Source organism: Octodon degus, unplaced genomic scaffold (genome assembly GCF_000260255.1).
Source record: "Octodon degus isolate 3935 unplaced genomic scaffold, OctDeg1.0 scaffold00100, whole genome shotgun sequence".
NCBI classification, from domain to species: Eukaryota; Metazoa; Chordata; class Mammalia; order Rodentia; family Octodontidae; genus Octodon; species Octodon degus.
This window is the reverse complement of record NW_004524676.1, coordinates 8,645,641-8,657,685: the sequence shown is the minus strand read 5'-3', so window position 1 is coordinate 8,657,685 and position 12,045 is coordinate 8,645,641. Positions and strand designations below refer to the sequence as shown.

At 50.7% G+C, this 12,045-nt stretch overlaps 1 protein-coding gene and 1 pseudogene across 1 annotated transcript in view; one reads left to right on the top strand and one right to left on the bottom strand.

Moving 5' to 3' along the window:
- Nucleotides 1-2,284: 2,284 nt before the first annotated feature.
- Nucleotides 2,285-2,645, bottom strand: LOC101568060 (annotated as a pseudogene).
- Nucleotides 2,646-11,778: 9,133 nt separating this feature from the next.
- Rnd1 (Rho family GTPase 1) overlaps nt 11,779-12,045 on the top strand; it is a 6,386-nt gene continuing 6,119 nt past the window's right edge. Inside the window, exon 1 of the mRNA XM_004638617.2 lies at nt 11,779-11,996. Within this exon, the coding sequence (XP_004638674.1) occupies nt 11,877-11,996 (120 nt within the window). The 5' untranslated portion in view covers nt 11,779-11,876. The remainder of the gene's footprint in view (nt 11,997-12,045) is intronic.

Here is a 12,045-nt window from a genome sequence, read left to right as displayed (position 1 = left end):
ATCCCCCAGCACCACATGCCGGCCAGCCCCGCCCCCTGGTGGGCTGAGCTGGCCACACACACACACACAATAAATTTTAAAAGAGAGAGAGAGAGAGAGAGAGAGAGAGAGAGAGAGAGAGCGAGAGAGCAAGCTGGGGATGTAGCTCAGTGGGGTGAAGCGCTTGCCTGATGTACTTGAAGCCTGGGTTTGATTCTTAGCACCACAAGAGAGAGAGAAAGAAGCTGCAGTGTGGTGGCTCATGTCAGCATTCCCAGTTATGCGGGGGGCTGAGGCAAGTGGGTCACAAGTTTGGGACCACCATGGGCAATATAGCACCCCCTCTCTATCTGGCAGGAAAACAAAAGACCTTAGGACTCTCTGTGGCAGTTCTATTTGCTGCCCTTTGTGGACCTCCTGAAAGGGTTAGGGAGGCTGAGCTGGCCACCAGAATGTCCCGGCATGGATGTGACCCCGGCTCTGGATATCAGAAGTCCTTGCTGAGGACACAGGCTCCTGCAGGCTGTGGCTCCTCTGGCAGGTGGCTGTTAAGGTCACAATCAGGAAGTGGTGGCGCCCGCCAGATGCAGAGCCCGCCAGCCCTCTGTGCTCAGAGGCCAGGCGCCCCAAGGGTCAGTGGGGAGGAAGGCCAGCTGGGAACTCCCAGCTTGCTTCAGATTCGCAGTCCCCTGGAAGGCTTTCTGGAGGCTGCTGGGAAGACATGAGGTACTGTGGTTCACGCCTGATTTGCGCAACCTGTGGGGGCTGGAATTTGGGCTGAGGGGGGCTTGAGCCCTCACTGGTTCTCAGCCTGTGTGGCCCCACTTTGAACTGGTTCCAGCTGCCTCTTAGTGGACTGTGTCACAGTGTTCCCTACAGCCTTTCCTACCCTCAGACTAAGGATGGAGGGGACAACACAGGTAGTGCAATAACACACAGGAAGCACACTTGCACGGCTGTCTCTGTTGTGTGCCCTGGCTTCAGTTCTGTCCTTCTGTTACTCTGCCTGGACCCAGGGTCTGTCCACAGCAGGTGCGTGGCGTGGGAACAATCTGACTGTCTCTCACCCACCAATTGTGGGTGAACAATCTGACTGTCCTGCGCACTAGGCCAACTCTGGGCGTCTGGAGCCCCACCTCTAGGGTGTCCTGGAAACTTGGGCAGATTGGTAGGACTGCAGGAGCTCCGGGTCTTTATCCAACTCTGTGTCGTAGAGAAGGCCAAGGGCTGCAAGGGAGCAGAACCCTGACAAGGCTCATCCTCCCAGCAGGATTTCTGGGCTCCTGCTGTGCCTGGTGCTCTACGCCTGGCACCGGCCTGAGGGGGTCCCAGCCCTAAGAATTTTAGCGGAGGAGTAAGGAACATCAACAGAAAATAGGCAAGCAAAAAAATGTAAACCAGAAACAAGGTGACAAAGGCGACTCAGAGCACATGACCAAGGAAGATCAGGTGGCGAGTTTGGTTTGGGTGACATTTCTGGGCAGGTGATACTAAGCTAACCTTTGATCAAAAGAATAAACAAGTGCTGGTTGGGAGGGTCTGTAGAAGACACTGCTGGCAGAGGAACAAGTGGTGATCAGGCCCAGGATGTCTCACCCGGGGTCACCAGGGCAGGGTGGAAACGGAGCTCAACACACTAGGAAGTCTTGGCAAAGTCTTCTCAATGGGGTAGAAAATATTAGTGTGCACTGTGCTTAGTAAATGTGTCAGGCAGCTTTAGGAGATACAAAAATTCAGATACAGTGTATCTATAGCCCTGGACCTACATATTTTTACTATTATTTTTGTTATCTATCTATACTTGTGTGTGGGTGGGTGGGTGTGTGGGTGTGTCTTTTTGAGATACAGTCTCACTACATAGTTCAGAATGACCTTGAACTCACAGTGATCCCCCTGCCTCAGGCTCCTGAGTACTGGGATTGCAGGTGTGCGCCACCAGAGCTGGCTTCTTTTTTTCTTTTTCCTTTCTTTCTTTCTTTCTTTCTTTCTTTCTTTCTTTCTTTCTTTCTTTCTTTCTTTCTTTCTTTTTTCTTGTGGAACCGCGGATTGAACTCAGACCCTTGCACTTGCCAGGGAAGCGCTTATTCTACTGAGTCATCTTCCTGGCCCCATGGGCCGACTTATTTATATGCAGTGATCTCACTCTTATCTCTTACACTCCAGACACCCCCACAATAAATGAAAATCAGGGCTGGGGAGATGGCTCAGTGGAATAAGTGCTTGCCTGGTAAGCATAGGGGCCTGAGTTCTAATCCCCGGTTCTGAAAAAAAAAAAAAAAAAAAAAAAATTCCAGACAAAGGAGCTTTAACCCTCATCTTCCTCCTCCTCTTAGTTCTGGTTAATCTGGAAGTAATGTAATTCATAACTCTCTTTGCTGCTAACGCGCAACCAGTCACGTAGATTATTCTTCTTCAAATATTTTTTGGTGAGATATTTCAAATACCTTTTGGAAAAAGGCACCTCGGAAGTCACGGTGATCCTGCTCTTGCCCCTCTCGATGGTGACCGCCCCTTCACCGAGATTCCCGGCTTGATTCTTTCCTGGAGAAACAAATTGGCAGCGTGCGTGATTCCATCTTCTACAGGACGTGTGCAATCAAGGGGGAACTTCAGGACCTGCTGCTTTTTTTGTCCCCCTTCGACACAAGCTTTTTCACGGGCGCCATGGTGGCCGAGGAATCAGACAGCTCAATCCTCGGTTCTGCCCCCCCCAAAAAGTAAAAAATCAGCGAAGTATGATGCTATATTTATTTTAGTATTTATATCTATTTTAAGGGTTTATAATAAACGCTTCCTACACTTTTAGAAACACTTCTAATATTCTTAACCATTTTCTAAGCTCGTAAACCTATGTAATTTTAACAACATATGTACAATGCACCGTACTGCAAAATCCCATGATATAGCAAAAAATCCACAATAAATAATTTAGATTAATATTTTTTTGAAAACAGCAAAACAGTGAGCCTGAGGGAATCAAGTCACAAAATAGCGAAGGACTACTTAGCAGTTTTTATCTAGTGAGTGTGTTTTTATCCAGCGTAGTCTGTTGAGGTTTATAATACATTTCCTTTCTGGGAAATCAAGTCGTATGCTTCACGCGTTAAGCAGGCATTCATCCGCCGAGCTACCTGCACAACCCTTTTGTTCACTTTGATTTGAGATAGAGTCTTGCTATGTTGTTCAAGCTCACCGCAAACCTTCAGTGCTGGGGTCACAGGTGTGTGTCAGAGGTCCCTGAGAAGGCCTATATCTGACTGGAAAATAGGAAAGCTATTATGGAAAGAGTGCAAGTCCCACAACACAAGAAATGACAAATGTCTGGGGCGATGATATGCCAAATTAGCCTGATCCGAGCATTACAAGTTGTGTGTCATATGGAAATGTAACACTGTGCCTGGTAAGCATGCACAGTTACTATGTGTCAAGTAAGAATACACATAAAACGGTAGCCATGTGCAGTGACTTATGCCTGTAATCCTAAGTACTTGGGAGGTGAGGTAGGAGGCCTGTAAATCTGAGGATAGCCTGGGCAGTTTACTAAAATAAAATAAGAAAAGACTTGTGGATATAACTCAGTGGTAGAGCACTTGCCTAGCATGCGTGACAATCCCTGAGTCCCACCACCAGTACTGGAGATATATAGAGAGATAGAGATAGGAAGAGAGACAAAGAGACAGAGAGGGAGAGAGGGAGAGGCAGGGCAGGGGAGGGAGGAAAGAAGGGGGAGGGGAAGAGAGATGGCAGCGCTGTGCTGTTTCTTCCAGCCTGGACAACACAGTGAAAACCTGTGTCAAAAAAGAAAAATCTGGGCTGGTGAGATGGCTCAGTGGTCTAAAGCACCTACTTAGAACAAGCTCAGCAAAGCACAGGGACCGCGGTTCAATCCCCCAGCACCACATGCCAGCCAGCCCTGCCCCCTGGTGGGCTGAGCTGGCCACACACACACACACACACACACACACACACACACACTTAAAAAAAAAAAAAAAAGCCCTGTGGAGTGGCACACAGCTGTAAGGAGGAGGAGCCAGAGGGGAGGAGGGCAGCAGGAGCTGGCAGGCCACAGGCAGCAGGTTGGATGGGGGGCTGGGCCTGGGCTGGAGCCTAGAGAACCTCGGCTCTTCTGAGGCAGGGTCTCGCCCAGCTGTCCACGTGGCCCTTGAGCTTGCAGTCTTCCTGGCTCAGCCTTCAGGGTGGTAGGATTTCAGGCCTCCACCATCACACCAGGCACGAAGCTGGATCTCATGCGCAATGGGCCTCCCCCATCAGAAGACCTTAAGATAAGGGTGGATGCCATCTACGCAGTTTCCTGTTTTTGATTTCACCCTACCAATTTAGAAATAAAGAAAGTGGGGCCGGGGAGATGGCTCAGGGGAATAAGCACTTCTCTGGCAAGTGCAAGGGCCTGAGTTCAATCCCCAGTTCTGCCAAAAAAAAAAAAAAAAAAAGAAAGAAATAGAGAAACTAAGTTTCCTTACAGTCCCTCTGCCTGGCTTTGCAGCAGGAAATCTGGGCAGTCGGGCAGGCGAGTGTGACACCCAGTCCATCCTTGCCAGACCAGAAAGGAGCTTTGGGAGGCCCTGGGCAAGGAGCTAGCCGTGAGCGAGAAAAAGAGGGGTGACCAAAGCTTCAGGGATTTGCTGCATGGGGGCAAGGGGAAGTAGCTGCATCTGGGCCCTGGGAGCTCGCTGGGGCCTGGCCGGGCTCGCTGCCAGTTGCTTCTCTGTCCCCAGCGAGGCTGCTCCACTTTTAGGGTTCTCGCTAGCGCCTGGGTCATTCCTCTTGTCTCATCTCACAAGCCTGGTCCAGCCTCCTCCTGGGGTGGATCCCTGCTCCTCCTCAGGCCCTCCTGCCCACTTCCATCCCCACCCAACCCAGCCAGAGCAGGGCGCTTCCACAGGGCCAGCCCCTTGGGATCTCTTGGGTTCTGCTCCGGCCTCATGCTCAGCCGTTCCTTCTCTTGTCTCGGTCTCCCCAGGAGGCTTTATTCATTCGTGTAGTCTTTCCTCCTTCCATAGCTACCTTTATTCACACACCACCACCACCACCACATCACAGTGCCTCCTTCCCCAGGCCTCCATCTCTTGTGGCCAAGCCATCCTGTTCCACTAGAGCATTCCCTTCGTTCCTGCTCAGCATCCTGTTCTTGCGCAGGTCTGTCCAGAAGAGTCTCCTTTTGCTTTCACTTTCCCCTTCTGCTCCCTTGATGGATGTCAGTAGCCTGTCCAGCTTCCTGGAAGAGGAGCTAAGAGATAGCCAGGAAGGGGAAAGGCAATCTTAGGCAGCCAGGAACTGGCTGAGCCTTTTTGGCAACACCTTCGTTTTGTTCTGCAGAACTCCAGCTAGTTCACGGAATGCCGTAAACAGGCCAGGCCACCCAGCAACCAGGACAGATCAAACAAAATAAGGCCTCTCCGTGATCATATCTGAACAAAGACAAAAACAAGAAAATTCAGACCATTAAAGTAACCAGATCTCCACCTATTCCCACCATGAATGCTGCTGCAGACAATCACAACTTTGCTTTGCTTAATTCTTCTACCTTCTGATTTGTTTTGGTTTGAGATCTTTGAGAGAGGGTCTCCCCATGTAGCCTAGGCTGTCCTTGAACTCCAGGGCCACCTCCTGTCTCAGCCTCCTGAGTGCCGGAACCGTAGGTATGCTACACTAACCCAGCTGCTTTCTGGAAGTTTGAATGTATTTATTTTTATCAGTCTGATACAGGATGTATGATATAGGGACGAGATAGGGCCTCCAAATAATCCCACTAGTAGAAGGGAAATACAACTCCTAACCTCCTGGGTGTCCAGTAGGCCGCATACTCTAATATGGACGAATGAATTCGAGGAAGTTTAGGTTAAGAGTGGGGAGGATATGCTGACCGATTTGGGGGGGCAGGGCTGGCTCAGGATGCCTTCAGGGCAGGTCTGGCAAGGCTTGAGGATGTGGGGCTCGAACCACAGCATCCTGAGCCTGACTGCCTGAGCTAGTGGGCAGGCCCTCGGGGAGAATTTACTGAGAGAAATATATTTCGTGTCTAAGACAGAGTCTTCGAGGGGCGGCCCCTACCTTCTGGATAAGATGAAGATACTCTATTTTCTGACAGCGTCTGTCTGAGAGCAAAGCCTCAGCTCCTGCCACAGCCCACGTTCTCCAAGCTGGGCTCAAATCCCAGCTCTCTAACGACATCCTTGCGGGGGGGGGGGCATCGAGCTGCAACAAGTCAGTGAGCCTGGCTTCGCTGGCCTCTGCGGGGGCAGCGGGGTGTACTTGTGCGTGTCCATTTCTTTAAACTAAAAACCACTCTGTCTTTGGATCTGAAGGGCTTGTGTTTGCAAGTTTGATTTCAGCGGACCCCCCTTCCGACGGGCTGGTTCCGAAGTGCTGTGAGCACCTCCCGCACCCTTAGTGTCCCCTCACCCATCTCAGATCAGAGCCCAGGCCCAGGTCCTCGCTGCTCCCCACCCCAAGTACTCACCAGGCTTCTTGTCCATCGGCCCTCGTAAACCCTAAACGCGAAGGCAGGGGCTCTCTAGCTGCCCCAGCCAAAACAGGAGCGGTCAAAAGGTCAGGTGTTCCCACACCCCGGGGCCAGAGACCGCTGAGCACCCAAGAAGGTGTGGAGCTGCACAGTGTGGATTACGGGAGAGGGAGACCCACCCTCTTTTTATTATGTTGTTTTTTGTTTGGGGATAGTATCTTATTGGGCTTGAAATGGTGATCCTCCTGCCTCAGCCTCCTAAGGTCATGGGACTGAAGAGCTTACCACTACACCTAGCACTTGGAACCCTTTGCAAGAGTCCCTGGGGCACAGAAAGGACATGTGTATGCTCTGAGAAGAGTCAGAGTATGCTTAACCTGCTAGCACCCTGAAGATCATTGTGCATTATGCCACTGACCTAGATAGGGAACTTATCAGAGTAATCAAAACCAAAAAAAAAAAAAAAGAAAAGAAAAAAACTGATAAGGTAGCTGTCTGATCCTTGAACATGCGGTAGCACACACACACACGCACGCACGCACGCACGCACGCACGCACCACCCGCACACCCCTGCACACACTGAAGGTAACAGGGTATTATCTAGACTCTAGTTTTCCAACTGCGTTTGCTGGCATTTTGCCCTTGGCAGGATCCACAGAGGAAACAGAGGTCGGATGGGCCATGACGTGCCCCCATCCATTCAACAGGGAAGTTTTGTTTGTTTTCACTTTTTTGTGTGTTTGGGCGTTCTGCCAGATTTGGTTCAAGTAAAGAGTATCTGACTCGTAAGCAACACCACTGGAGACACCATCAGCAAAATCTAGATCACAGAAGATACTGTAGAGCAAAGAACACGTTTTCTTAAAGGGAGGAAGGAAACCTATAAAAATAAAAACATATAAAAGAAGAGCCTCAGCACTAAAATCAACGTGTGGACCTTGTTTAGCTTTTGATTTGAATAAGCCAGTGTGTGGCACAAATGGGGAAACCGTGGCACTGCCGGGGAATGTGGTCGTGTCTAGCTCAGCTGCCTGTTTCTAGCTGTGCTAGTGGTGTTGTGGTCGTGTCGATGGAGCCCTTTTCTTAGAGAGATGAATACCAAAATGTCCGTGCATGAAATGCTACCACATCTACAATTTGCTTTAAAATCATTTAGTAGAGGAGCAGAGAGGAGCGAAGTGGGTGGGTATGCAGATGAATCAAGACTGTGCTGACTGTTGTTGGGGTTGGGTGAGGGGTCCATGGGCTTCATTGTATTATTTTTTCTATCTTTTTATTGTATTTATTTTATTGTGCTGCTGGAGATTGGACCCAGGGCCTCACACATGCTAGGCAAGCGCTTTACTGTTCAGCTGTATACTTTTGAGCCCCTGTATCTTTTTAAGTGTTTGAACATTTCTTCAAGAACAAAAGCTATTTTTGAAAAAGATTAAAGACCAGGTGCTGTAATACACACTTGTGATTCCACATTGGGAAGGCTGAGGCAGGAGGAGTGTCCCAACTTTGAGGCTAGTGTGGGCTTCACAGTGAGTTCAAGGCAGCCTGAACTACGTAGGAGACCCCGTCTCAAAAAAAAGTCAATGACTGAGGAGATAAATCACTCAGGAACAGTCCTTTTTTTTTCTTCTGTATTTTAGGGAAGGCTCTACAGGGTGTTCAGGGTCTCACTACTAGATCGAACTCATACTGATTCTCTTGTTTACAGCCTCCCAAGTGATGGGATTACTGGCGCGCACCACCATGCTCAATCTGGAACAGTCCTTAAAAAATTAATGAAAGGGGCTGGGGAGATGGCTCAGTGGAATAAGCGCTTCCCTGGCAAGCACAAGGCACTGAGTTCAATCCCCGGTTCCGCAAAAAAAAAAAAAAAAAAAAAAATTAATGAAAGCTGTATAAAAATATAGAATTATAACCTTATTTTTCAAAGTAAAGCCTTATCCAGACAATTCACCGATGGGAAGTGTACTGTTTTGCAGTCATCCCCATTTCCCCCAGTGCCTACAGCCCTAGGCAGCCACTAATCTACTTCCTGTCTCTTTGGAGTTCCCTGTTCTAAATATTTCATATAAATGGTTAATCTTTTGTGACTGGATTCGTCCACATTGCCATAATGCTTTTTCTTTTTTTTGGTGGAACCGGGGATTGAACTCAGGCCCTTGCACTTGCCAAGGAAGCGCTTATTCTACTGGGCCATCTTGCCTTTGCCAAGTCTAGGGCTGGGGAGACAGCTCAGTGGTCTAAGTGCTGCCTGCAGAGTACAAGACCCAAGTTTGATCCTGATACCACATGCCTTGCCGTCCTGGGCAGCCCTGTATTCTAGGGCTAAGGAGGCTGAGACAGGATGGCTCACTACCGCCCTGGGGGCGGGGCTGGCATGGCATGTGGTGCTGGGGATTGCACGCTTGCCTAAGCAGGCGCTTTAGACCACCGAGCTATCTCGCCAGCCCCAAATAAATAATTTTTTAAGAAATACATAAACTTGCTCGGTCTTAATATGGAAGACATTTTCTCTTTGGCAGAACCGGAGGCTGAACTCACGGTCTTTACTCTGAGCTACATCTCCAGCTCCTTTCTGATCTTGAGACACGGTCTGGCCACATCTGCTACTTTGCCCACCTGGGCTCCCACTTGCAATCTTTCTGCCTCTGCCTCCCAGAATTCTGGGATTAGAGGCATGGGCTAAGGGAAAACCTGTCTTATAAATAGATTACTCTGGCTGCAGAAGTTTGTAGTCTTCTCCTTCTCCTTCTTCTTTTTGAGACAGGGTCTTACTATGTAGTCCAGGCTGGCCTTGAACTCACTATGTAGCTGAGGCTGGTCTCAAACTCACAGGTATTCTCCTGCCTCAGCCTCCCTAGTGCTGGGTTTGTAGGCATGATCTTCCACACCGGCTTGGCTGCAGAATTTTAGATAGACACTTGGAAGAAGTTTAATCAAAGTTAGTGAAGAGGACCTGTTTTTTTTAAAAAGCCTTTTTAGTGTTTCTCTGGTTAAAAACCTCACCACCTCTCAAGTAACATTTGAGGAGGCAAGAGCCCCGCCAGGGAAGTGACCCTCCCAAGCCTCGCAGGTCAGGGCAGCGCTGGCCCGCCCCCGCGCGCGCGCTCCACCCTCCTCGCCCTTGCGGGCTGCTCCCGACCCACCTCTCTGCGTCTCTGTCTCACTCTGTCTGTCTCTCTCTCCCGTTCTCTTACCACCTTTCCCACAATTCACCAAGTGTTACCTGGAAGACATTCTGGAGGTAGAGCTTGCGGCTGTACATTTTCTGCTGCCTGACCCTGAAATGCAGCCACCCAGAGAGGAATCTGTGCAGGCCCAGGTCCTGGAATGTCTACCTCAGAGGAGCCAGGCTGGCAATCTTGTTACAGGCCAGATGACGCTATCTGCTTCAAAGGAATGGTTGCTTTTGTTTCTGAGACAGGGTCTTGCTATGTAGTTCAGGCTGGTCTTGAACTCACTCTGTAGTCCAGGCTGGCCTTGAGTGCTTGGTAATCCTCTTGCCTCAGCCTCACAAGTGCTGGGATCAACATGTGACCATGCCCAGTACTTTATTTTTTAAAATGTTTTAGTTTTTTGAGACAGAGTCTCTCTATGTAGCCTAGGCTGGCCTTGAACTCACAGTGACTCTCCTGCCTCAGCCTCTCAAGTGCTGGGATTACAGGCATACAAGGAGGCACTTTTTAAAAATAGTTTATTTATTTGATATGGGATCTCACTACACAGCTCAGACTCACAGTGATCCTCCTAGCTCAGCCTTCTCAGCCCTGGGATTACAGGCATGCACCACCATGCCCAGTCCTGGGGCTGGTAAGGCATGCGGTATCAGTGATCGAGCTCAGGTCCCTGTGTTTGCCAGGCAGGCACTTAAACTGCTATCTCCCCAGCCCTGGAAACAGTTTTTGAACTGTTCTGTGTGTGCTTTTGCAGTAGCTGGAGGAAGGCCGTGTGAAGGAGAGGCTGGGCACAGGCATGTGTGAAGGACGATGCCTGTGCGTCGGTGTGAGGAGAGAACCCGAGCATGTAAGGGTAAGAGGGTGCCAGGGTGGCCTCTCACAGCTCTGTCTGGAGGGGAGGCCTGGAGGATGAAAAGCCTCGAGGGCCAGGCCTCCAGGCAGCCACGCGGACATCTCAACCTCAGTCCTCCAACAGGTGCTGCTTCCTCTCCTCCTCTCCTTCCTCTTTTTTCTACTCTCCCTGAACCCCCTCCTTCTCCTTTGATCTTTTGGGACAGGATTTCACTATGTAGCCTAGGCTGGCCGCGAATCATGGTTATCCTCCTTCCTCATCCTCCAGAGTGCCACCATGCCCAGCCAGTAGCCCTCCAACTTCTAATCCCATTGTCCCAGCCACAGTCTTCTTGGCTGGACTTTAAGCAGGTGACACATTAGTGCATCAGTGTCAGTTGACATCAACCTGGAACGAGACCTGTGCTTGATTCATCCAGGCAGCTAAACCAGGGAGGAGAACAAACCCTGCTAAGGATGCTGGCGTGCCGTGAGGGTTGGCCAGTGGACAGGGCGTTATTCTGCTGCGGCCTGTTTCTCTCCCCTACTGCAGTCTCTCGCTCCTTTCTTTCTGCCTAGCTCTGGTCAAGAGTGGAGCTTTGAATATTCATTTGTTTTGGTCAGTGTTATTCCTGAGGGGGGACTTGTGAGGCAGGTGTGGGAGGGCACATCAATAATCCCTATATGGGGAGGCTGAGGCAGGAGGAGCCCCATGAGTGTGAGGCCAGTCCGGGCTACATAATGAGTTCAAGGCCAGCCTGGACTGCCTATGGAGATCTTGCCACAACAGAAAGGTGCGGAGGGCTTTAGGAACTGATGTTGGGATGCCAGAGGTGGGAACTGGTGTGAACAGGATTTAGAGGAAAGCGGTCAGAGGTCTCCAGGACCACCCTGCCACCCCACACCCTGCCCAGGGGGCACCTCTCCATAGTTTCAGGCTGGTCTTGTCCTTCTCCTGGGGCAGTGTCTGCACCTTCAACTTGACCTCACTTTCTGCTTCCATGGCTAGCTTATGTTTTTTGACACTACCTGTTGGACACTTTCTTCATTTAATTTTGCTTCAAGTCCTTCCACCCTTTCAAATACAAAATACAGAACAGCATGGGAATCCCTTTCGAGGAGGAAGCAACGGTGCAACTTTAAGTGAGGGACGGGCGGAAGGAGGCGCTGACTCAGATCCTCTTGTCATTGGCTGCTGGAGGGGATCCCACCTCTCAGGAATTGGCCTGGACGGTGTCCGCCTCCTCCTGTGATTGGCTCAGCTCGGCAATATAAAGAGGCAGCGCCGGCCTCCTCCCTAGCCCTGGGAGCGGGCAGTGTGCGGGAACCTCGCTGCAGCGCGGCGCGGTCTTCTCCTCCGCGAGCCCGAGCCGAGCCGAGCCGAGCCGAGCCCCGCGAGGCCGCAGCCATGAAGGAGCGACGGGCGCCGCAGCCGGTGGTGGTGAGGTGCAAGCTCGTGCTGGTGGGAGACGTGCAGTGCGGGAAGACGGCGATGCTGCAGGTGCTGGCGAAGGACTGCTACCCCGAGGTGAGCGCGCGGCCGTCCCCGGGGACCTGCCCCACTTCTGCCGCCCGCC